We start from the raw sequence: 25,835 nt of genomic DNA on the forward strand, positions 1-25,835 counted from the left end.
TGAAGCAGAGGCAAATGGGTCTCTGTGAGTTCAAGGCCAGCCGGGTCTACATAGTGCGTCTCAGGACAGCCAAAGATACATAGTGAGACTTTGTCTCAAAAAAAAAAAAAAAAAAGGTCAGGGATTGTAATATAGAGACAGCTGTCTCATTCCTAGCCTCACCAACAAAGAGCTGTCCTGCCAGAATGTCAGGAGTGTTGAGGATAGGGAGCCCTGAGTTAGAGGAAGGATTGACAAGGAAAGTACAGAGATTTGATAGTCAAAGTCTGCAGGATTCCATGTTCTCTGGGACCTAGCCTGAGGTAGAAAAGGAGAAAGGCTGGGAGCTGGTGTTGGTGAAGTGTTTGGTCCCTCTGAATCTATCAATCAGGGGCTGGGAAGAGAGGAGGGAGATGTTGGTCTAAGGCACAAAGACCAGTGAGGTGATTTGAAGCTCTGTTTTGTAGCACAGTGACCACAGCTAATAGCACAAGTAGCCAAGCACAGTGTCTCACACCTACAGTCCCAGCTATTCAGGAGGCCGATGCAGAAGGATGGCAAATCCAAATCCACCTGGGCAACGTGGCGGGACTTTGTTCGAATAATTATAATAACAACAACGATAACGTATTCTTGAAAACTGCTATCATGTTGGTCTGCTGTGTTCTTATGACAACAAAAAAGACAACTATATGAGGTAATAGGTATGGGAAATATCTTAATCATTTCACAATGTATGCATATATATATATATGTGTGTATACATATATCAAGGCATCACAATGGGCATGATGGACACACTGTCTTCAGTAATTGACTATAGGACTCTCCCATGGCTACTAAATTCCACAAGTGCTCGAGTCCTTTATATAAAGTGGTGCAGTATTTGCCTGTGACCTATGCACATCCTTTTTTATACTTTGGATTTGTTACTGCTAATTTCTAATACACTCTTAGGGCTATGGTGTAGTGTTTGGGTACCAACAAGAAAAATGTCTGTTCAGTAAGCACAAAGTAAACACAAATTTTTTCTTTTCTTTTTTTTTCTTTCTTTTTTTGAGACAGGGTTTCTCTGTATAACAGTCCTGGAACTCACTCTGTAAACCAGGCCCCTTTCAAACTCAGAGATCTACTTGCCTCTTCCTCCTGAGTGCTGGGATTAAAGACATGTGCCACCACCACCTGTCTGACACAAAAGTTTTCAGGAATTTTTTTATCCTAGATTTGTTGAATCCACCTTTCTCTCTCTCTCTCTCTCTCTCTCTCTCTCTCTCTCTCTCTCTCTCTCCCCCCCCCCCCGTGTGTGTGTGTGTGTGTGTGTGTGTGTGTGTGTGTGTGTGTGTGTAAAATGAAGAATCCTTGCGGTATCCTGTACTTCTTGAGGGCGGGAACTGTATGTGTTCAGCTTTGCAAGCAACCCAGCTATGATGTTATTCAAATATTTTTGTTGAATGAATAATTTTTAAAAGTTAAATCAGATGCAGCCTTCATCTCACCTGGAGCCCTTGTAAGTTTGATGGAAGCCCCCGTGAGCTGGGTTTGCCTTTTAAATAATCAGCGTTTTAGATTCTGATGAAGGCAGAGCATTCTCCGGAATCTAGTATCTCATCTTATCTATCTCTATTATCTCTTCTTACCCTCACACACACATACTCCTGGGCCCTCATCAAACACTTCATAAATACACTGCCATATTTTTAACCCATTTCTCGCCTTCTTTTGTTGGCACTTTCATATGTGGGTATAATATGTTCTCTGCTCACTGGTCGACTCCTGGTGGACCCCGCCGGCCACGTGTCCTTCCAAATTCATGTTTGCTTTTCTTTCTAAGCATTTTCCTCTTTTGTCTGGTCGTTCCCAGAGGGAGATGCAAGTATCCCCACTATTCCTCATGGTGATGTGAGATGATCTGAGGAGTTCTTCAGATAAATACTTTCCTAGCAATGGTCCTGTGGGTTTTGTGAATAAGCACATGGCTCCAACTTCATACCTCTGGTTCTTGGGTGGTCTTGTTTAGGACAAAGGTGCATTTTCAAAGATGAATCCATTTTAAAATTTAAATAAATGGTACCCTTGATGACAAAGGAAATTGGTTATAGAGATATAAGAATTACTGGTTTGGGGAACATTTGCATGCTGGTCAATGTTTTGTCAACTTAATACAAACCAGAGTCCCCAGGAAGAAGGGACATCGATTGAAAAGAGCCTCCATCGGACTGATTGGTGGGCAAGCTTGTGGTACATTTTTTGATTAATACATAAGAAAGCAGGCTGAGCAAGCCAGTAGGCAGAGTTCCTCCATGGCCTCTGCTTCAGTTCCTGCCTTGACTTACCTGGGAGCTATAAGAAATAATCTTTTTTCCCATCTTTGTTGGTTTGGGCCAATGTTTTGTCTCAGCGACAGGATGTGAACTAGGATAACCAGCTAAACCCATTTAAAGTTCGCTTTGCTATCCACAGGAAGGTGCTTGTTATTTCTTCCAAGATTGTTAGTCAATTATTCCAAACCATTTACTTAATTTCCCTTTGAAAATGCTTTAGAAATCATGTATCAGTTCTTATGCACACGGTATTGCTAGACAATCTCTTTAGTTTCATTAACCATTTGCTAGTCTGGAACTATTACTGCACTTTAAATATCACGTTTGACTTACTACGCAGCCCAGCAGCTCGTCCGTCCCTCGAGGACAGCTGCTTTGATGGCTAGGGTCTGAGAGAGAGGTGCGCGTGGACAGTGATAGTGGGGACAGCACACGGAAAGAAGCCTTTAGGGTCAACCCTAAGACTGTGGTTCAGAACTGGGACCCGTGAGGTGTTCAGAATCGCAGTCAGAAGGTCAAGAGCTTTGCCTTCCGAAGAGAATGGAAAGACTATAAAACCAAATGAATTAAATATTAGACAATAAATGAGAGTTAAGTGTGATGTTACTCTGTGTCATAAAGAACTAGGCTTAGAGGGGTAAAACTCAATGGTGGCGACATCCTAGAGACCCTCATGCCACCTCCGATTGTCTGACTATGAAACAGAAGACTCATGACTATTAGTCAGGAATGTTGAAACTGTATTTCAACAGATCAGAAAAAAACTATATATATATATATATATATGTATATGTATATGTATATATATATGTATGTATGTATATACATGCAGATGCACATATGATATCTGTATAAATCCAGTGTGCTGCGTTGCTATAACTTCTTCCCAAAGACTTCTCATTTAATGACAGTTTGCCCCAATACACAGCTTCCCCAGGGATGTTCATTGTTTCTTTGCTGTATACTAACCCCTTATTTGAAGGGTTCAGTAGAACTTTAACACACAAGTAAAATTCAAAATACCTTCTTGTTCGCATCGCCTATAAATCGGGGGGGGAATTTTTAATAAAGAAAAATAGTTAGCCTTGCGTATGAATTTTCTATGGCACAGCACAGAGTGGGGCGCCAAGAGCATGCACTCAGGTTTTACCTCAAGTCTTGAGCTTTTCAAGAGCCTGTTCCCCAGGACAGAGGACCCCCTTCATCGCCCACCTGCCTCCTGTCCCATCCATGTTACACCAATAACAGTGTGTATCCTGGCACGAAAAAAATAGACCACTGCAGCGTTCGGTTAGAGGCACTGCCGAGCTAGTACTGCTGCCTCTGTTGGATTTCTGGCGGCTTCTGTTTCTGGTGAATGTGAGGAAAAACATCTCACGACCCGTGAATGAAAGCAAGAGATGATGAGAGTGAGAGCAGCTGGGTTAGCTGGTGCCAATGCCACGTTGTGCTGAGTCATGTCATCACACGGATTAGCCAAGGGAGCCGTCTCCAAAGCAGTCTCTCACCAATCTCAAGTGGGTGTCTCAGGTGGTCGCATTCATCTGGGAGATGGGAGGCTCTGAGAGACCCAAATATCCCATCAGATTCCTGGGCTATGGCAGAGAACAAAGACATGGCCCATTATGAAAAGTCCAGAGTCAGATCTTGTCATCTTTCTGTGGTCCCCCAGGTGAGCTCTGGGGTCTCCAGGTGATTGAAGAGGGCTTTGCAAGGAAGAGCTGCGCTGATAAATAATGCATTTCCTTTGTCTTGCAGGAATTCTGGAGGCAGAGGTACAATCAGATCAGCTGTGAACAGCTTACATAGCAAATCTAATAGGTTTGTAAATTGGATTTTGTGTTCATTTGTTTTTGCTGTAAGGCAGCTATTAATCTGCCTCCCCTCTTTGCTGGGTGGTGCTCTTCTTACTTAGCAAATAGATCCGTTTCGTTTCACTTTGGTTTTGCATTTCCTTAATCGCTTTTGAGGGGAGCTGTCAGTGGGGGATCCTGAAATGGTCCATGGGGCTAGAGAGGCTACAGAGATGGAAAACACAGGTGGGCACAAGTTACCTTCTGGCAGAGAGCCCACCCACTTCGTCGAGCTCGAGCTCCTTACCAACTTCCTTAGAACCCGCATTTTTGCTGAGCAGTGGAGCCCCGGAAGCAAGCCAGGACTTTAATCCAGTTTCACTGTCGTTGATGACTTGTCTGGGAGGTTGAGACGGGGATAAAGCATTAAAGAACTTTGCTGAGACATCTTAAAATACGTAGGAAGTCATCTAAGTAATATTAACTCTAAGTGTGGGATTGCAGTCTCAATTCTGGAAGCCCACTCTTAACACGGTGGGGACTGGGAGTCTTTGGGACAGTCCCCAGCTGGTGGGGAGACTAGTGCAGGAAACTGTGCAAACACTCTGCAAGGCATGCCGCAGATGCTTCGCGCTTCCCCCTTCTCCGCTCTCCAAAAAAGGATGAGTACACCGTCGCTCGGACCTCTGTCTCAAAACCCACCTATAAGGAGCCAAGATGCTTGCCATGAACAGAGGCTACTGTTCAAACTGAAGTTCTTGTGGTACTTCCTCCACGTCCTGTTTGGCTGCTGTTGGGATTGAGAGGTTCACAACAGCCAGAGGCCGCCACAGTCAGTTTCATTATTTACTCTTCCATGGTTTTTTTTTTTTTTTTTTTTTTTTAGGTCTTTTTTGACCGTACCCGACCTATAAAGTATGTTTGATCTTGACCTTGTGTTACTGGCGTGAGAAAGTGTTTCCTCTATCTTCGCCCTCACCGCCTCTACAGTGCCAGTGGCCTCGACCCTATGGCATTTCAAACCAAGTGAATCTTTTGGCTAGCATGCAAATACGGCAGAAATGAAGAAAGTCACGTGTCCTACACTTCTCTCTGTTCCCCCTTTTGGAGAAAGGCGACCCTGTCCCCAAGACCCAGGTCTCCATGGTAACTTGAGAGGCACTGTCAGATTGAGTCTGAGAACTAGGCAGAAACCAGGCAGCCCTGGATTCAAACCCTGGGTTCTCTAGGTAGGGCTTCGGGCAAACACATTCACCTTTCAAACACCGATAAAGCAGCAGCTTTGAACTACTGATGCTAAGGCTCTATATAGCCAATCTTCTGAGATGACTAAGACATTCAGTAGATGTTTGCCGCTGTCATTGGATGTACTGATAGCCTCGAAGATTGGTGACTGAGGGCAAAGTTCAAGAGTTGAAAGTGAAGCAACTCAAAGCAAAAATGTACCTGTAGCATTTGGGAGACGAAAGAAGGATCCTGGGACCTGACAGGCACATTCACAGAAGAGAATAAATCTCCCTCAGTAGTCCAGCTGGGTTTGGATAGTGCAGAATATCTGATAGCTGTAAACAGTGGCCGTCCCTGAGGATAGCTAAGCTGCCCCCTTTATTACCTAGAAATGAAGGTGGAGGCCAGGAGCCTGAAGTGACCTTTTCATGCCCTCTAGCCAGATAGTCACAGAGCCAGGGTTGAAGTTCAGCACCAAGGATGTCTATGCAAGATTCTCCTGACAGCCAGGAACCAGGATCAGAATGACATGTTACCATTATCAGTGCCTGGATCCTTCTTTTACCACCTTGTGCCCAGGAGAAGCCTGGAGACCCCACCTAGAGATTTCCGAGCAGGTCCCCATTACAAGCCTCTGTGAGTCCAGAGCTCTGCAGATGCTTTCTTCCTGAGCATGCCTGACGCCATGCAAAATGTCCAGTTTTTAGGGAGCATCATCACCAGGTACCAAATCTACCTAAAACTACAAGATGGCAGCCATGATGCTCTTAAGAAGACAATGTCCCATCTCAAACAGTAAACTATTTCCCTACTAATGGAAGTTGCTGTAAATATTGGAGGCCTTAGAATGTGATCGCTGTACTCATGGTCCTGAGTTTACTGCTCTTGCCTCTAGACACATATAAGGAGGCAGTAAGTACCAGGGCTGGAAAGATAGCTCAGTGGGGAGAGTGTTTGCTGAGCAAGTCTGGGGAGATGCATTTAATCTGAAGAGCCTATATTAAACAAAACCAAAATTAAAGCCAGGTGCAGAGGTGTGCACCTGTAATCTTAGCTCTTGGAAGGCAGACAGGTAGGCCTCTGGAGTAGCTGGCTAGACAGTCCAGACGAACTGGGAACTCCAAGTTCAGTGAGAGACACCACCTCAAAAAATAAGATGGGCCAGATGGTAATGTCACATGCTTTCAATTCTAAGCACTCAGGAGGCAGAGACAGGTGGATCTCTGTGAGTTTGAAGTCAGTCTGGTCTACAGAGCAAGTTCCAGGACAGGTTCCAAAGCTACAGATACCTTGTCTTAAAAACCCAAAATAATAATGATAATAATAATAATAGGAGAATAATTGAGAAAGAAACCTGACATGCTACACACAGAGAAAGAGAGAGAGCCAGAGAGAAGGAACAGTACTAGAGAGGATGCAGCCATATCAGCCTCCCTGGACCCCTGAGAGGTGGTAGGAAACATAGCCATCCTCTAAGGACTCTAGAACCTCAGAGCCTGGTGTGTTCCTCTTAGCTCCCTTCTTTCTGTAAATACTTAGACTGTGGCTTGGAGAGGTTAGGCGATTTGCCCACAGATGCCCAGTTTGTGAAATACCTCCACAATACCTTTCGCTTCCTTCCATGAAACCATAACAATTCCGAAGTTTGGACTTTCTGTTCTCTTCCATAAGATCCCTTAAAGCCCCTCTGATAGATAGTTGCCTGGTCTATCCCCTGCAAAGCTACAAGACAAGTGCTGAGAGCCAGAGGAGTAAGGGATACAGAAGGATGGAGGTGGGCAGATGCGGCGAGGGTGCCATACAGGATAGGCCCCCTGAAAAGAATTTCTTCTCTGCCTGCGAAAAGCAAAACAGAGTATTGAGTTCAGGCTTCACTAACAGGATTTGGTCTTTCTGAACTTGGCTGTTCCAAGATAAATGTAGGGGACAGAGGCGTCTGGTTTGAACTCTCAAAAGCTCTAGAATACAGCCTTACAAACCCACTTATCATTCTAGCCAAGAGAATGTGCTGCCGGCTAGACAAAAGGAACTTGGGATGTGACCCACATATATCTGTGTGTGTTGGCAGGAGGCAGGCTGGCTCCTAGACTGCCTTCAAAGCCATCAGTGGAGCCTGGTTTCTTAGAAACCTACTAGTATCTGCGTTCAAAAGCCCTCCCGTGCCTGCTGTCCCTGAGTTGGACAGGAAGATGGTTTATATCCAGCCTACGGATCTGCCTCAGGAATACAAAACCAGCCAGCTCCTTCCTCCACACCAGGCTTCTCAGGACCAAGTTCAACATCAAATTCAACAGGTGGTTACTTATAGGACACCTGCTATGTTAAACCATTATGAAATGGAGACATAGGAGAAAAATCCCACACTTGGAGCCTGGTAAGACAGGCAGATAGAAGACTAATAATCCAATCATAGATGGGTATTTTTTTTCTATGAGCAATGAAAGGGGGGCACGATGAGATGACACAGTAATCAAAGGGACACTCCACAAAGGCTGACAATCTGAGCTTAACTCCCAGAACCCACATAACAGAAAAAGAGAATCAACTCTTGCCAGTTGTTCTGACTCCCCAACACGCATGCACACACATGTACACGCGCACATGTGCACACACACACAACACACATACGAACACAAATGTATTTGAAAAGGTTTTACAAAGAAGAAAATGAGAGGGATGAGGGAAGGAGGGCGGAGCCACAGGCTCTAAGGACATTGTCCTGCGTGGGGTTTAGCTATCTCTTAACGTTTGCGGGCCACCATGTAACAGCTGGCACCTTGCTCTTGTGGACGCTCCTCTCTGTACTGAGAAGGGAACCTGCACTGTCCTGGCAGAGACTGCCAGTTCCCCCTGGAAGGTCAGAGATGGGAGGAGGGAAGAGGAGTTGCAGGGCCCCCACTTCCTGCTTCTAAGAACCAATGTCTGCAGGCTATTCCTGAGGGAGCGAGTTCGTGCTTTCTCCAAGATAAATAGACTTCCCTTCTCAGGTAATAACTGCAATTTCGCTCTTGTGAAGTTTACATTCAAGCTCGTAAGAAAACAAAGCTATTAGACTTGTCATGGGGAGGCTCACAGATCATGTCTATCTTCGTGGTTTTTTTCCCCCCTTTCCAGAGCTGAGGTCGTAATAAATGGGTCTTCACTGCCAGCTGTTGTTGACAGAAGTAATGAGAGCATTAAACACGGCATCCAGCCGGCTTCATCCAAATGGAGACACAACCAGACGCTCTCTCTGAGGATCAGGTATGGGTCATTACCTACAGGACAAGGGGAGGGGGGGCAGGCCTGGCTTTCTGTACCATGAGTCACCAAACTGCAACTCTCTGTTATCTAAAGAAGCCAGGATAGAAATGAATGTTTTCCTCCTGAGGAAGCAGGTTCCATCTATTAAATGACAATTAGAAATCAAAATCTGGGACAAGCCCAGCCACCTGACCCATGTGGATATGCAGCCATGTAGGCAAGGGGAGGTGGCAAGTGTGACCAGCCTCCTAGGGTCATCAGTTTAAGTCAGGAGCTCTGCTTCTGGGCAGTGCAGGCCACAGGTATCTTTCTCTGGCAGAAAGAGTTGTTTCTTGTTTGCCTTTACCTGGTACTTATGTCCCAAATCTGTGACAGTCCTTCACCTTGTCTGCCACCTCCCATGGCCCTTAAAGAATGAAAGACTGTCTCCCTACCTCCACCCACATGAAAACACAGAGCTATAGCTGAGGGACACAGAATTGATCTGACATCTGGTCGACCTCCAAGAGACTGATCTGTCTAAGTCAGAGATAAGTTTTTGTCCTGGCCTTGGCACCCTCAGACAACAGTCATCCTCAGGTGGTGGACATGGAGAAAATGATGACTTTGGTGCTTGGGACTTTGGCTCAGATGCAGTCATGACTGACCCATCCGATGTTCATTTCCAAAAGCACTGATCTGTGGCCCATAACTAGGCAAGTTAGGCAAAAAAAAATACAAAAATAAGCAGAGACAGGACAACATGGTAGGATGTTCACTCCAGACGGTGCTATATCTTGCAAAGAGGTAAAGCTAAGGAGATTGTACTGAAGGGAGCCATTCATTTTCTAAGGGATCCAAGAAGGCTACTAGGTAAGGCTGGCCTATGTTTTGAAGGGTAAGTGGGAGTTTATCAGGTGCGCCGTGCACATCCTGAATGCACACATTCTGAATATGTGATTTGTGACCAGGGCTGAAAGAGCACTGAACAGAAGACAGGGAATGGGGGATGGGAATGAGGCAGCCAGGACCAAGTAAGGAAAGGTTTGATTCCCCCAGGTTATCAGTTTGTCGTCCCAGCCCAGATTGGGTTGTTCTAGAGCTAAGGATACTCTCAGATAGTTATGCAAGAAAGGTGAAGGACCACATACGCTATCACACAGAGCAGGGAGTTGCCCCCTTCAGTGACTCTACCCCATAGTTCTAGATGCTTCATGGGGAGGAAAAAAAGGGTGTGGGACTAAAAAGCGTTGCCATCTGGGAGCCCAACAACTGAGAGGCCCCCTGGAGGAGCCGCCACCAGGCCATCTTTCTCAGCACCTCTTTTGGGGTTACCTAAGCGAGACCCATCCCTGTTGCACTGTCCTGACAGCCATGTCCTTTCCTTTGCGTACCATGGAGCTAACAGAGCAGCAACCCCTACCAACCTAAGGCTAAAACCAAGCAGTTATTCTCCCCCTAGATGGTTCTAGAAGTCGCAGTTCTGAATGCTGTCCCAGCAGCTCCAGGAGAGCCCTCCTTGCTGCTTCTGCTGACTTCTGGGGGCCCTGGGTGTCCCCATGGCTGTATCTGAGTCAGTGTAACTTCATCCTCCATCTCTCACCGGACACTGTCACTGGATTTAGAGCCCACAGGGAATCCAAGATGATCTCATCTCAAGATCCTTAATCATATCTGCCAGGATGCTGTTTCTGAGTAAAATCACATTCACAGGTTCCAGGGATTCAGAGAGTTGGCCATATATTTTGGGTGGGCCACCATATTTCATGTTCCTCATTATAGCACCTGAGGTAAAATCCTACTGCCAGCACCCGCCCACATCAGCTCTTTCTGGACCTTTCCTGTAGGAACTCCGAAAAGACAGTGAGGGATAGAGAGACGCACACATGCACACACACGTGTGCACACATGCACACTCACATCAGTGCATGTGCACACATACAAACATGCACACTCACATACAGGGGTGCACATATGTATACACACACATACTCACACACACACAGTTGTGGATGCGCACATGCGTGTACACACACGCACACACCCTGTCTGTGTAGAAGAGGAGACCATTGCTTCTGTAAGGAGCCTGTAGACAGCAGTCACGGTAGAAGGAACAATATGCCTCCACCCAGAGGGAAAAGGAATCTCCCTCTACTCAATTAGTTCCCAAAATTATTCACAATAAAAGATTCTGTGAGTGATTTGGAATGATATTTAATAATTGATTGTAATTTCTCATAATTAGTTAGAAATTAATTCCCTCACAGAGGTATTTATTTATGAGCTTTCTGGGGGCTCTCTTTGCTTTTAAATACTTTGGGGTAAGTAATTGCAAGGGATATTAGCAATTTACAAAGTATATTAGCGTGTCAAGTTGTATAGTCTTTCATGAAGTGAAGTAAATAAGTTGCTTTTGTTTCCTGCTAAGACGTAAGAAGTCCTCAGCCAAGGTGGCTTCTCCCTGCGCAGTAACTGGAGACTCCACTCACTAATAGGCAGTGGCTAGAAGATGGAACGTGCCATCCCCAAGGGGTGCTAGCTGCCCCCTTGGCTGTCTCAGAACACCCCAGACCTAGATGTATATTAATCATCTGACCCAGATCCCCACAGAATCAGGTTTCCTCAGGTGTCAGCCACAGCTTCCAGATTCTTCCTCCTTTCCAAGTATACAGACTTGCGACTCTCCTAGGACTTGCCTCAGGGTGCTCTGCAGGCTCAGGGCTCAGTGTGACCAAGGGCACATCCAAGAAGATGAGCACACATTTGCAAGCCACACGAACACTTGTGGATCGAAGACAAGCTTCCCTGGCTCGGCTCTCAAAGGCGAAATGGGGACCTGCTGCACGAGATACAACTAGACCAGCTGACCAGAGCACCCAGCTCCTTTCTCTGGATGACTGCAATCACCACCATGTCGTAAAACTGGTGGCTTAGGCATTTTCTGTGCGTGTCTGTCATCTGTGGATGCATGTGTGTATGTAAGCATGAGCATGCAGAAGGCAGAGGTCACCCTCTGGCATTGTTCCTCACAAGCTATCCACATTGGTCTTGGAGACAGTCTCCCATTAGTCCAGAGCCTGCTGAGTAGGCTAGAGTGGCTCGCAATGGAGCCCCAGGGATCTGTGCATCTTCACCTCCCCAGCCTGGGATGACAGGCACCTGACACTGTGCCTGGCTTTTTAAAATGTGGGCTCCTGAGATGAGACTTAAGCCCTCAAGCTTGCATGACAAGCACTTTGCCGACTCTCTGTCTCTCTAGCTCCTTAAGCAGCTCTTTTTAAAATTTAATTAAAATATAATTGTATCATTTTCCCCTTCCCTTTTCTCCCTCCAGCCTCCCTCATGTGTCTGCTGCCATTTCAAACTCATGGCATTGTTACATACGGGTGTGTCCGTGCATACATATATCTATATATGAATGTTTATAGTCCTAAATATATAAACACAACCTGCTCAGTCTGTATGTTGCTTATATGTGTGTATGACTTCAAGGCTGACCACTTGGCATTGGATAACCAGCTGGGGAGACTATCCTTCTTTTGGTGTTGCTTGGTTGTTTGTAGTTCCTTGTCTAGTGTCGTGGGTCCTGTGAGAGTTCTCCCTCCCCTCCATGTTAGCAAGCCTATGGGTGTCATCCTTGCTCCAATCCTTAGGTTTCTATAAGTAGACCTCACACCGGTGCTCAGACTCCTAGAGACAGGCTGTGTTTGGCTAAATTTTTGTGATTTCATGAAGACACCTACTCCAGTGTCTTCCAGCCTTTCCCTGTGCTCTTCTAGAACTTTTCCTCTAGATCTAACTTAACCCCAGAACCTAGAGAATGACGTGTTGTATTTTGATCACGCTGTTCTGAACAGACACAGAGGATCCCGTCTCTGTAGGACCAAGGAGATGTCATGATTCACAATCCCCACCAGACAACACTAGGGAAATAAGAGGCAGTACACAAAATGGGTCAGGGCACAGGCCAGGGAGGCTACACTCACAGAATCTTACAAGTGGAAATAGTGATTCCCCATCGCACTTCCACAGACCCATCTACATATCTGCCACCTCTGCTGCCCCACCACCACCACCACCATGGTCACTTGTAGACGCCTTCTAGGAAAAGCAGAGGCCAATGGGGAATCAGGGCATACATCACTCTGACTCCCTGTTTGATGAAAGTTCCCCTAAGACAGGAAGTTTGGTGTAGGCTGGGCCAAAGGGCTGGGGTTGCCCACTACTGAAGATTTCCTGGCGTTGGTGCAGCACCCTTTCATCTAGGGCCTTCTGCAAAGCCAGAGAGCATCCTTGAAGGCATTTGAGCCTCAGGGTATGCTCACCTGGTTGCTGGGTGATAGCATCCTTGTAGGGTGACGTGGAGTAGAACATCTGAGCCTGTTAAGAGCATCTCACAGCATGGAGACTTTCTTCATTTGGTTTCTACAGGAAGCAGATTTTAAAGTTTTTGGATGCGGAGAAGGATATTTCCGTCCTTAAGGGGACCCTGAAGCCCGGAGACATTATTCATTATATCTTTGATCGAGACAGCACAATGAACGTTTCCCAGAACCTCTACGAACTCCTTCCCAGAACCTCACCCCTGAAGAATAAGCATTTTCAGACTTGTGCCATCGTGGGCAACTCGGGAGTGTTGCTGAACAGTGGCTGTGGGCAGGAGATTGACACGCACAGCTTCGTCATAAGGTAACCAACCATCGGCGGCAAGGGTTTGGGCCCCAAGTGGCAGGTATGTTTAAGTCAGGTGGCTGAAACAAGACATATTTGTCAGGTGCCTCCTGTTCTCAACTTGCACTGCCTGTCATACTTGCTTTGGGGGAGCATTAGTGATCTGTCTCATCACTGTACCCTAACATCTGACAAAAGCACCTTAAAGGAGCAAGGGCTTGTTTGCACACGTGGTCTGGGGGTCCATCATGATGGAGAAGGCGTGACAGCAAGAGCATAAGGCATCTGGTAAGATCACATCTGCAGTTAAGAAACAGAGATAAATGTCTGTGCTCAGCTCCTTTCTCCCCTTCTTATTCAGCCTGGAGACCCAGCCCTTAGGATGGAACAACAACATTCGGGGCGGGGCTTACTTCTTCAGTCAAACCTCTCTGGAAAGTTCCTCAAAGTCATATCCAAAGGTGTGTCTCCCAGGGGATTCCAAATTCAATCAGATTGACAATGAAGATTCATCACAGGGATCCTTATTTCCAATCAGAGTGAACATCTACTCTATTAAGTCACTACAGGGACAGGACAGGAGTATTGTGTGACCCAGAGAGTCCAGGTGATTCTGGATTATAAGGTTGGGAATCAGAAAGAAGAGTTCAGAGGTGGGCAGACTATGGCCCTCCGTATGCTTTGTAAATAAAACTTTATTATAACACAGCCACTCGGGCCCACCCTCATCCTTTTAGCTTTCTGGGCAAAGCTGGGATGTTTTGCTAAAGCAATACAGAGTGCACACAGCCTGCAAAGCTGAATATATTTGTTGTTTGGCCCTTACAGAAAGGGCTTGTTCTCTGAACACTAGACAGAGCCTGGCACAAAGGGGATTAAGAAAATCTGGATGGGTAGTTCCTGTGCTGGGGCCATAAAGGTCTTCCCAGTATTCTGGAAGGCGTATTCTACCTGTAACTTTAGTATCCTGTAGTCAAAACCTAGGAAATGAAGAGTGATAAAGAAACTCAACAGTCATTTTCTCTGTGACATCAGCTCTTGTTTTGCCATCACTGGGGACATTGTGATAGTTACCCATAGACCTGACACCTAACCCTCGAGCCATACAAACTCAGAAACAAGGTATCGCTGTCTTCTAGACAAAAGTAGGACACATGGTGCCTCAAGTTTCATCCCAAAGTGCTCCCAGCCCTGGCAGAAATGTGTGCCGGATCTCATACTGCTGTTAGGACTGCCCTTGTGCAAAGAGAATCTCTCATTCTGGGGTTTTGGGAGCATCATGACCAGCGAGTTCCCTGAACCTGAGGACATGGGAAGAAATTAGTATAATCACTCCTGCATCCCCTGAGACTGGAGGTGTTACAATAGCCTGGGTACCCATTACTTCCTTTTTGTTCCCCCTGACCAGGTCTCTCTGTGGCTAGCAGAGCCAATAGCTCTTATCCCTACATTTCTAAGCCCTCCAGTCTAAAGAGAGGGTCTGGAAAAGAAAGGAAAATGTGTGGAACTTGTCTGATTGGAAGCCAGAGAGGTGAAGGATAGGAGCATGGCTGTTAAAATGGAGGACACGGGGCAAAGCCTCCTCCAGGGTCAGCTCTCCTCCGGGGTGCAGCCAGCAGTGAGAAAGTCTCTCCAACCTCATATAACTCTTGGAGGACAGGCAGAGTAATGCGTTTCGACAGTCAGCTTCCCAAGCCACACTAAGCCCCACTCCTAACTGTGGAGAAAAGATTCACCCTGAAGATGCTTGGCCTTCTCCTATGAGCTGGATTCCCAAAAGAATTTCTAGAAGTCGTGGCCAGGGTCAGCCCATAGTTCCCAGTGTGGGTTCTGAAGCTCAGTCTTGGCTCCAATGATCACTTGTCAAGCGACTTGGAGTAGAACACTCCCATTTCCTGGGCCTTGGTTTCATCTGTGAAATGTTTGGTTTGCATTGGCTGATTCTAAGGTCGTCCCCATTATGAAGCCTCTCCAGATGCTAAGCCAGCTTTCTCCACACTTTAATGGGAATGTATACCTGTTGCCTTATTGAAATACAGAGGCGTGAGATATGAAGTAAGCCTGAGTCTCTGGGTTTCCCACAAGACCATAGGGGGGGTTTATGTGTGATGCGGCAACGAATTATATGCAAGATGCAACCATGAATGCATGCAAGATGCAACCATGAATGCATGCAAGATGCACAGAGAGAGCCTAGGCTTCAGCATGCTCTGCTGACCCCATTTCCACAAGCACACTTCCACACACACACACAATCACACATGATGTCATGAATGTTAGGTGAAATAACACACGTGGGCATGCCCTGTGTCCCCCACATGATGGGTCACCGAGTATTCATTCTCTATAAACCCTGTGTCTCCACTGTACTACCTTACCCCCAGACAGCGAGCTCCTGAAATGATAGGCGTTTTTGTGGCTGTGCCTTGATTTCCAGGTCCTGGTGTGCCTAGCACACGGCAGGGCTCCACAGGCCTGCACGCCAATGCCAAATACTGAAACAGTCCCTCCTAACGGATGCCTGTCTCCACCTATCAAAGTCTGCAAAATTAGTTTTCCTCATTTACGTTTCTGCCCCACTCTATGTGAGGGACACACAGGACATGGCCCCTTTCTCAGAAAACTTCTGGGGAACAGGACCCCAGAAGCCCTAGTAGGTCTCAAGACTCGTGGAACAGAGTGAACTTGCCGTGTGCACCACCTTCCACGAGGAAGAGCAGACCACAAGGGGAAGGATGGGGAAGCAAGTCCGGGAGGGCTATATTGAGCAGATGCTGGTTACACGCCAGCTTCTGGGAACAGTGATGGCCGGGACAGCTAGGCCTGAGAGGATGACACAAGAGTACAATGCCAGGATGAAGAGAGATGCCATTCTCAGCTTCCTTCTTAGCAACACACACACACACACACACTCGGGGAAATCACCATCAGCATAGACCCTTTAGATAGGCTGTCCCCTCAGCGCGTTAGTAATAGCATGTTCACGGCACCTGGTGTTGGCCTGTGCACACCTATAAGTTTACTTAACTCCTCAGGACTGTCCCACTGTCCCTTCCCAGTGAGGAAACTGAGGCACGGATGGCCCAGATCCTGGTGACTAGCTACACAGTAGGGTTAGGCTGTGGAGCTGGCAGCCTGGCTTCGAAGCCAAACTGCTCCCCTCATCTTGAGGCTGACTCCACATGTACCTGTGGATACAGTTATTTCTGAAAGGGGCCAGTTCCCTTCCTGCCAGAAACCAGGCCTGTCTGCTGTGCAGCTTCTTCTCCTAGAATTCTCTTTGAACGAGAGCGCCTCTGCCAGAGCCAAAGTCAGAAAGGACTTGACCCCACTTAAATGAAAAAAAAAAATCATGTATTCTATGTCAGTGGGAAGAAACATTCAGAGGCCACACGTGTCTCAACTGCTCACCCCCCCCACGACCCACACATGCCTAGTGGCAATGTCCTCACTAAGACATATCACTGGGCAAGCTTGAGTCCCACAGACCCCCCCCAACTTCCCACCCCAACCCCATGTAGGTTGTGAAGCCACTGCTGTGAACTGCCCTGCCCTCGGAGGGCACAAATACCCTGATGTCTCTTCCAGCGGGGGTCTTTTTGGTCCTTATGTTAGTAATCAGTCAGTATGTTCCCCATCACCTGAGCAGCCCTCAAATCTGCTTGACACCCACTCAACTTGTGCTGTCTCCTTCGCCCCGTTACAGTTAGCAGTGGCGATCTCCAGTGAGCCTGACGGGGGCAATTTAATCAGCCAAGTTTTGGAAGGCTGGCTCAGCTGGCCTTGGAGTAAGCGGGAGATATGGGTGGTCCCAGACAGGCCACTGTGCTGAAAGTATCTCCCACTCTCTGTGGCATGGAGCAGGGGCATCTGAAGAGGTCCCTGGCATTTCTTGCCCCAATAAGATTTAGCCATAGCCAGAGAAGGCAAAGCTGAGGCAAGGGATGGAGAAGAGGTGTTGGGTGGGGTGAGGCTCCCAAGAGATCACAAGCTTCCAAATCCTAATAGTTCCCTTCCTGGCTCAGGGAGTTTGGGCAAGTTAACAGGTAGCTGAGGACTTCCTTTCTCTGTCTCTAAAATGGGGTTATTAATACAAGTTCACAGTAAAAATGAACTGACCTGTAGGAGGGAGAAAATACTAGCCAAGTGGCCAGTGTAGCCCAGGACTCAGCGAGGCCAGTGTGCTATCCACTTAACTGGCTTTCTTCCCCAGGCAAAGAAGAGAGGTTGTTGCTTAAAGGCAAATGGTGTCTGCGTTACACTGTGAAGCTAACACACCGTCAGCCTCCACACTGCACATACTTGCTCCAGGTTCTCCATTAATTCCCCCTGATCCAAAGATCGTTCTTCCCATCCAGGTCTCCAGGGAAGACAGTAAGCGCTTCCTGCCTGCAGACTCAGTCCCAGAGGCCCTTTGACATCTGGGCCAGAACTCTGGAGGAAAGGGACCCAAGGCGGTCCTTCGGGGAATAGGCAGGCTGACTGGTTCAGCAAGAGATAGCAGGATACAGATCGGCCCATTTGCTCTTTCCCTCAGCATCCTTCGGATGGCTTCCTACTGCCTTCGGAGACAAGCCCTTGCATATCCAGCCTCCGATGTCTCATTTAACATCCCTCTTGTTCCCTGTCTCACCGATGGAATCCGTGCTGGTCAGACCAATTCATGTCCCTCCTCTGAACACCCATACTGCTTCACATTCCCTGCCCTCGGGCAAATTTCCTGTGCCTCAAATTTCATAGCATCATGGTTTTTTTTTTAAAGTTGCTTAGAACCCAAAGAGGAAGAGATTTTTAGAAAGTATATGTATGCACATGCATATACATATATACATATAAATTCCTAAGCTCTGAGGCTTGCTGAATCAGGACCTGGGGAATCCTATTTTTAACAAGCCTCTGTGGGAATCTTCTGACTTTACAAACTAGAGACAAGCTCTTCTTCCGTCGCTATCCACCACGGCTCTTTTGCTCATCCGTCCTTTAGATTTCCCTCCCCCCTCTGACACCTGATAGTCTCCTACCCCCGATAGACACATGACAGCACTTACCATGGGCTATGTTCTCGTTATGGTCCAGGAGCATCCTGAGTACCCACTGTTCTTGTGGTCTCTGCCACCAGCCAAAGTCATGGAAGCCTCGCGGGAAATGCAGAGGCTGAGAAAGTCACCACACAGGTGGAGAGTGTCAGATCCGAGTATTGAACCTGAAAATCTGTCTTCTGAGTCTCCCCTCTAAGGTGTCACCTAATGGGCCAGGACACACCTACTAAGAGCCACCTCGTTGTGGGGGCTGAGGGCCAGCACTGTGCTTCCTCTTTTAGACACTGACCTCCAGTGGCGTTTTGTGTTTAAGGATATGACAGGGATTCAGTAAACACTGAGACAGGAAGAAAGAGATGGAAAACGCTTGAGACCAATCAAGTACCCATGATGCATCCATGAGGAGAAAGAAAGAAGCAAGAAGGGGCTGGAGAGATGGCTCAGCGGTTAAGAGCACTGCCTGCTCTTCCAAAGGTCCTGAGTTCGATTCCCAGCAACCACATGGTGGCTCACAGCCATCTGTAATGAGATCTGGTGCCCTCTTCTGGCCGCAGGCATACATGCAGACAGAATACTGAGAATACTGTACACATAATAAATAAATAATGAGTGAGGTAAGCCAGACCCAAAAAGAGGAACATGGGATGTACTCACTCATATTTGGTTTCTAGCCTTAGATAACGGACATTGAGCCTATAATTCGCGATTCTAGAGAAGCTAAATAAGAAGGTGAATTCAATGGTGAATTCAAAGACAAACATATAGGCATCCTCCTGAATATTAACCTTCATCAGGCAATGAAAGGAGACAGAGACAGAGTCCCACATTGGAGCACCGGACTGAAATCTCAAGGTCCAAATCGGGTCCAGAAGGAGAGGGAGCACGAGCAAGGAACTCAGGACCGCGAGGGGTCCACCCACACACTGAGACAATGGGGATGTTCTATCGGGAACTCACCAAGGCCAGCTGGCCTGGGTCTGAAAAAGCATGGGATAAAACCGGACTTGCTGAACATAGCGGACAATGAGGACTACTGAGAACTCAAGAACAATGGCAATGGGTTTTTGATCCTACTGCATGTACTGGCCTAGGCAGTTTGGATGCTCACCTTACTAGACCTGGATGGAGGTGGGCGGTCCTTGGACTTCCCACAGGTCAGGGAACCCTGATTGCTCTTCGAGCTGATCAGGGAGGGGGGGCTTGATCGGGGGAGGGGGAGGGAAATGGGAGGCGGTGGCGGGGAGGAGGCAGAAATCCTTAATAAATAAATAAAATTTAAAAAAAAAAACAGAAAAAAAAAAGAAAGAAGCAAGAAGAGGCAGAGGACAGAGTAAAGTTCATGTCAGAAGGACCATCCCAAATGACCAGGTTGCCTTTTACCCCTCAGGTGCAACCTGGCTCCAGTTCAGGAGTATGCCCGGGACGTGGGCCTCAAGACAGACCTAGTGACTATGAACCCCTCAGTCATCCAGCGGGCCTTTGAGGACCTGGTGAACGCCACGTGGCGGGAGAAGCTGCTGCAGCGGCTGCATGGCCTCAATGGCAGCATCCTGTGGATCCCTGCCTTTATGGCCCGGGGCGGCAAAGAACGTGTGGAGTGGGTCAACGCTCTCATCCTGAAGCATCACGTCAACGTCCGCACGGCCTACCCTTCCCTGCGCCTGCTGCACGCAGTCCGAGGGTGAGTGCGGCATCATTGCGGAGGGTTGGGTGTGAGTGGTACACAGGGCTGCCTCTCAGATGCGTTTCCATCTCCACATCGGTAGCTGAATGTTCTTAGCGAGCTTCCTGGCCTTTCTGGAAGCTCTATCAGCAATGAGGGCGGATGGCAGATGGGTTTCATCTGGGTGAGCTCCCTACTCCCTGTGCTCTTAAGGAAGTAATTGGAGGTTGTTTTGAGGCTCGATGTGAACAGATGCAATGGACTTGGGGAGGAAGATGGTGACAGGTATTGTCACATACCCGCCATCTCAGGTAGGTGGTTTCCACCAGGAGCAAATGGCTTTGACTTCAACATGTCACCCGAAGCACTGTAGACTTTAATTTCCTCATCAGTAATCGGGAGTGGGAAGGGTAATATTGCTGGAGTGTAAAGACTAAAGGAAATAACATCTGGACAGCAACTAATACAGATGCACTGTCATTGTAAACACTGTTGTCACCACCATCCTTGATTCTTGTACTAAGCTCTGGGTCCAGTCCCCAGCACTGCACAACCAGGATGTGGTAACTGAAGGCTCTGGAGGGAGGCAGGAGGATCAGAAGTTCAAGGTCATTCTCAGCCACAAAGTGAGTTTAAGGCCTGCTTGGGCTGCATGAGACCCTGTCTCAAAACAGTAAAAAAAAAAAAAAAAAAAAAATTTAAAAATTGATTAAATCCACATTGAACCAGTTGGGCTTTTCAGCAGCCCAGACAGACTGGTAATTCCTAACTTCCTTCTTATTTCTTCCCAACTGTGAGATCAGGCACAGGCCCACTCCCCAGGGCTCTGGGCCAGGAGACTTCCTGGGGTCACAAATTGGGTCATAGCAAGCAGCAGAGCTGGATGGTAAGCCCTCACTCCCTTGGTTCCAGTTATCTATGACAGGGTCAGAAGTCACCCCCAAATCTTAGAATCCTGAAAAACACAGTACCTATGTTTTTCCTAATTGCTGTTAGTTGGAAACTCAGGAATAGTTTGTCTGGATGGTTCTGGGCAAAGGTGCAGTCTGATGGTGGCTGGGGACAGAGCACTGGGGACAGATGGTATTGAGTACATCTCTGGTCACATCATTTTGGGGTCAGAGCTTAAGCACATGGGCGGATGGTGGTACTATATTCTAGCATATGAGAGAATCTACGGAAGCCTAGGTGGTGAGGCGGGAGGGAGTAGGTTTTGAAGAATTGGGTACCTGCCTAGATATAGATTTGATATGTCTGTCAGGAATATGTATCACCTACTGACCTATCCAACTGTCCACCCAACCAACGGGCCAATCACAGCCCTACTCCAAAGACAGTGGACGCTCCCCAGAACTGATTTCTTGCCAACTGAGGCACATGGCAACGCTCCAAGGTGGCACCTCAACATAATAACTGGAAAGCCATCTGAATCCCCTTCATAGAACCTATGCTCTTGAATAAAAGATGACCCTAAGACATTCATGGCTATAACCAAAATTGGACATATTTTGTTATGTGTGATCACAGGGAATATCCTGGTCCCAAGACAGATCTCAAGAAACAAACCACAAGGGTAACCACATTCGAGGGTGGAAGGATAGAGTGACCCCTGTTCCAGAGGGACACAGAGGCCCCAGGGAACCTCTTCAGCATCTTTTCACTGAGTTCTGTCAGAGTGGGCCTGTCAGAGTAACCTCGCTCTCCGGGGCTTAGGCCCCAAGCCTTGAAGGCCTTTTATTCCTAGAAGGAGGCCCCTCCTGAGTTGATTTGGAGGTTCTGGAAGATAACCTGGGGCAGACAACTTTTGCAACAAGAGCAAAAGTCCTTTGGATGGGCCAGGCAGCCACCTGGAAGAAACCTCTGCAGCCAGAGCTATTTTTAGCTATAATTGACTCACTTTCATCTGTCAAAATAGCATTAAGCAGCAGTAATGAGCCCTTTAAACAAACAGGCTGTTGATCCCGGGGAAGAAGGCAGCTCTCTCTGCCAGCAGTCCAAAGAGGGAATATTGCAGGAGCAACAGGTGGGCTGCCCCCTCCAGCTCTGAGCCAGGAGAGGAGGGACAAGAAGAGATGCCTTGGGGTGAGAAAGTGGGCAGCCTGTGTCCCTGGGAAAGGACTTGCCTCCATCTCTGGCCTTACCTGGGGTTCACTGAAAAATGAAAGAACATATTTGCAAGGGGTGCAGAGTGAAATCGTGAGAGAACTGTCCAAGGGATGGTGGAGAAGAAGGCAGGGGACCGACTGTGTATAAATGATGATCAATTGGGGAAGTGGAAAAAAAAAAAACCTATAGAATAGACAGAAATATTTGGAGGTAGTAAGTTTGGTGAGGGATGAACATCCAGGACCTGTAAAGAACTCCTACAGCGTTAACAGCAGAAGCACAAACAACCCAATTCAGAAAATGGGAGAAGGATTTGAATAGACACTTCTCCACAGAAGACACGCAATTGGATAATTAGCATATGACAAGCCATTCAGGATTGCAGATGACCGCAGAGAGCATACAACCACAGCGGGGTACCACTTCTCACCTAGAAGCATAGCTGTCATCAAACAAATTAATAAAGTGGCCAGAAGACAACACACGTCTGTGAGGACCTGGAGAATCCGGCACTCGTGCTGCTTGCTGGTGAGGATCTCCAAGGAGAGGCAACTTTTGAGGCATGCCAGTATCTTCACTTCTTAACGCTAAGGAACGTCCGGTGGTCCATACAAGGTGACCCAGTCAGTAAGCCGCACGACCAAGAATAGACTCTACCGTCTGCCTCCCAGTCTATCAGGTGCAGTGGGGATTTGTGCCTCTTCATGTCCAGATCTGCAGGGGCCGGAGAAGATCAGTGGGCCTGGGAGCATCGCCCTGGCATAGAGATTCTGTGTCCACATAGCAGTTATCCAGGGCCTGGGGCAGCTTTCCCAACAGCCAGGACAAGGTGAACTGTCCAAACACTTCAGAGTTGCAACACACATAATAGCATCTAGTGGGATGCTATCTCCTTAAAACCTTCTTATCCCTGGACCAGATGGGTTTGTCTTCCCTGACTCACCTGGCTGTTTTCTTTGCACCTGAGACAGCCTTCTGAAGAGAAGCAAACCTGCGTAGACGTCACCAGTTCCATCACACATTCTGAATGTGCTGTGGTGGAACCGAAATGAAAAACGGAAAAATAGATGTGGGGCACAATGCTATCTTAGCTACTATGCTTAGGGGCCAGACGCCATGCTGAGCCTTGTCCCATGTAATCACAAGACTAGACTTAGTCCCATTATCCCCATTTTAAAGATGGAAAAACTGAGTCTCATAGAGTAACCCATTTGCCCGAGGCCGCCTCGTAAGCGACAGATTCTGGACCCTTCCATTGCTCTTCATCAGCTTCTGCTTACTTCTAGTGCACGTGACCAGGAAACGGCAAAGGAAGAATAAAGTCAAGACTACCAAAGCCAAAATGGGCTTCAGCTTGTAGAAGTAGTAAGAGAAGCAATAACAGCGCCAAAAAAAAAAAAATGCATTATCTTTCAGGCAGACAACAAAACAAACAAGCAAACAATAGAGAAAGATGATACTGAGGCTACCAAGGACAAAGATAGGCTGGGAGTGTGGTACTCTTGCTTTGCATACGTGAAGCTCAACGTGGGGTTCCAGCCCCCAGCACTACCAAAAGACAATAAAAACAAAATGCAGAGGTAAAACAAAACCCTCCACTCCTGTTTTCTCCGCAAAGACGGTGGTGGTGGATCTGTGGCCTGGACAAAGTGAGGTGATCTTTGATCCCTGACCTGCACTTCCATTTGCTGCCCCAGCGGCTCTCGATGTAAGCCCTGGATGAACAGCATCAGCATCACCTGGGTGTTTGTTAGCGAGGCAGAATGCTCACGTCACCTCAGACGCTCAGAACCACAAGGCGTAGGAAAACGTACACCAATGTGTGTTTTAACAGGTCCGCCTGATTCTGGTGCATGGCTTAAATTTCAGAACTGTTGCCATCAATAAGTGGAGACCAGTTGACACCACAATTTTAGGTCCTCTGAGCCGCTGACCGTGGCCTCTTCTAAACTGAGCTGCACCTGAAGGACAATGGGGGGCAGTCATCTTGACTCTGATTTGTTTTTAGATATGGGAAAACTACAGACACCTGTGAGCCCAGTTTAGGAAGATTATCCATCCAGGGATTCATAAGAGAGGTAGAAAGAAACATTGCAAGTAGGAGGGCTCACCAGAAAATATCACAGTGTGCTGTCCCAGGGTCCCTGACTGTAGGGAGAGCAGACAGGTATGTGCCATCTGCGTAGTCCCTTTATTTACCCAGAGTATCAGTCAGCTGTGGTGATGAGGCTCTTCGTGGCAACTAAAAGAGCTGCGTGTGGCCTGTTTAACAATCAGGAGAATAAGCCGGGCGGTGGTGGCGCACGCCTGTAATCCCAGCACTCGGGAGGCAGAGGCAGGCGGATGTCTGTGAGTTCGAGGCCAGCCTGGTCTAGAAGAGCTAGTTCCAGGACAGGAACCAAAAAGCTACAGAGAAACCCTGTCTTGAAAAATAAAAAAATAAAAATAAAAAAAAAACAATCAGGAGAATAAAAGGGGCAAATGTTAGCTTTCTCCTGGAACAGCCTTGTGGATAGGATACCTTTAACCCAGAAGGAAATCAAGACTCAGATGTTAGGTAAAGTGTCTCTCTCACAGATGAGAAGAGAGGAGCCAGAGTTGGTCTCTGCTTATATAAGATTGGGGTGTCTACATATCCTACCACCACCTCCCCATAGCCATGCCAGACCAACCATTCTCCACCCACCCATCCACCGACCCTTTGAGCATGCTCATTCATCATATACATTTATGTTGACCTTATCGAGACCTCTGCGACGCTGGCAGCCAGGCTCAGACCCTGTCTCCATTTTTGCCAGTGGCTCACTTAGCAAATTCACAAGTGAGATGATCTTAGTGAAAGTCTCAGTATTCAGAGTCTCAGAGTGAAAGCGAAGCCAATCAGAGGGAAGAAACTGAGAATTCTGACAAATCCCAAACTCTCCAGCTAGGCAGAAAACAATGGTGACTTGAAACTGAGTGGATGAATGGATAGGATACCCCCAAAGGTTCCCATGCTCTCTGGGCACAGCAAAGGATGTTTTGACATCTTTTACGTGGTAGGTAGGTCAGGGATCGCTTTGTTACTCTGCATGGCCAGATCCCACTTGAAGAGTCACATGCACTTGGGGGTACCCAACTGCAAAAGGACCACAATAGCAGAAAAATCAAGGACTTGAAACGTTTTGGGGAGAGAAGGAGCTAGGGAGAACGAGAATATCTTCCTTCAGTCAGCTGCTCTCATCAGACACTTAAAGGCTCCCAGGGTGCTTTAGGCTGGTGAAATAGAGCCCTTGAGGAACCACTAGATTGAGCCTGTGAAGCTGCAGGGCAGGTGAGGGAAAGGGGTTGAGGGGAGGAAACCATCTGGCCCACGGTAAAAACATCCCAACACCCGAGAGCCTCGGCAACAAGGTAGCGCCTTTAAGAAATGATGGATTCAGTATCTTTTGAAATGTCTGGGCAGAGTGAGCTCCCTTTCAGGGGCTGTGAGGAGGGGAATCTGTGTCATTCCCACAGAATTGATACATTGTTCTGTGAGGGTTGCCTGGTCAAAGTACCAGCCTGAGATGGTCAAACTGTAGAAATGGGTTGTCTCGTAGCTCTAGAGGCTGGACACCCAAAAATTAAAATGTAGGCAGGGTCGGTCCCCTGTGAGGGCTATGAAACATGAATCTTGGTCTCTCTTTGTCAGAGGAAGGCTGTCTTCACACTAAGTGGCACAAACATTTACATCTACAAGGATATATATCTTGGATTAAAGCCCATCCTAATTTTGACTATCTATAATTTGACTATGACTAATTTTAATTTGGATACTTCTATGAGATCTTAT

General features: G+C 47.4%; 1 protein-coding gene across 1 annotated transcript in view; it reads left to right on the forward strand.

Annotated features, from left to right (window-relative positions):
- The window catches only part of St8sia2 (ST8 alpha-N-acetyl-neuraminide alpha-2,8-sialyltransferase 2), a 73,122-nt gene that overhangs the window by 33,237 nt on the left and 14,050 nt on the right, over window positions 1-25,835 (forward strand). Inside the window, exons 2-5 of the mRNA XM_005357755.2 lie at window positions 4,059-4,121; window positions 8,435-8,563; window positions 12,974-13,231; window positions 19,640-19,933. Of these exons, the coding sequence (XP_005357812.1) occupies window positions 4,059-4,121; window positions 8,435-8,563; window positions 12,974-13,231; window positions 19,640-19,933 (744 nt within the window). The remainder of the gene's footprint in view (window positions 1-4,058; window positions 4,122-8,434; window positions 8,564-12,973; window positions 13,232-19,639; window positions 19,934-25,835) is intronic.

This window comes from Microtus ochrogaster, chromosome 22 (assembly GCF_000317375.1).
Source record: "Microtus ochrogaster isolate Prairie Vole_2 chromosome 22, MicOch1.0, whole genome shotgun sequence".
Taxonomy (NCBI): Eukaryota; Metazoa; Chordata; class Mammalia; order Rodentia; family Cricetidae; genus Microtus; species Microtus ochrogaster.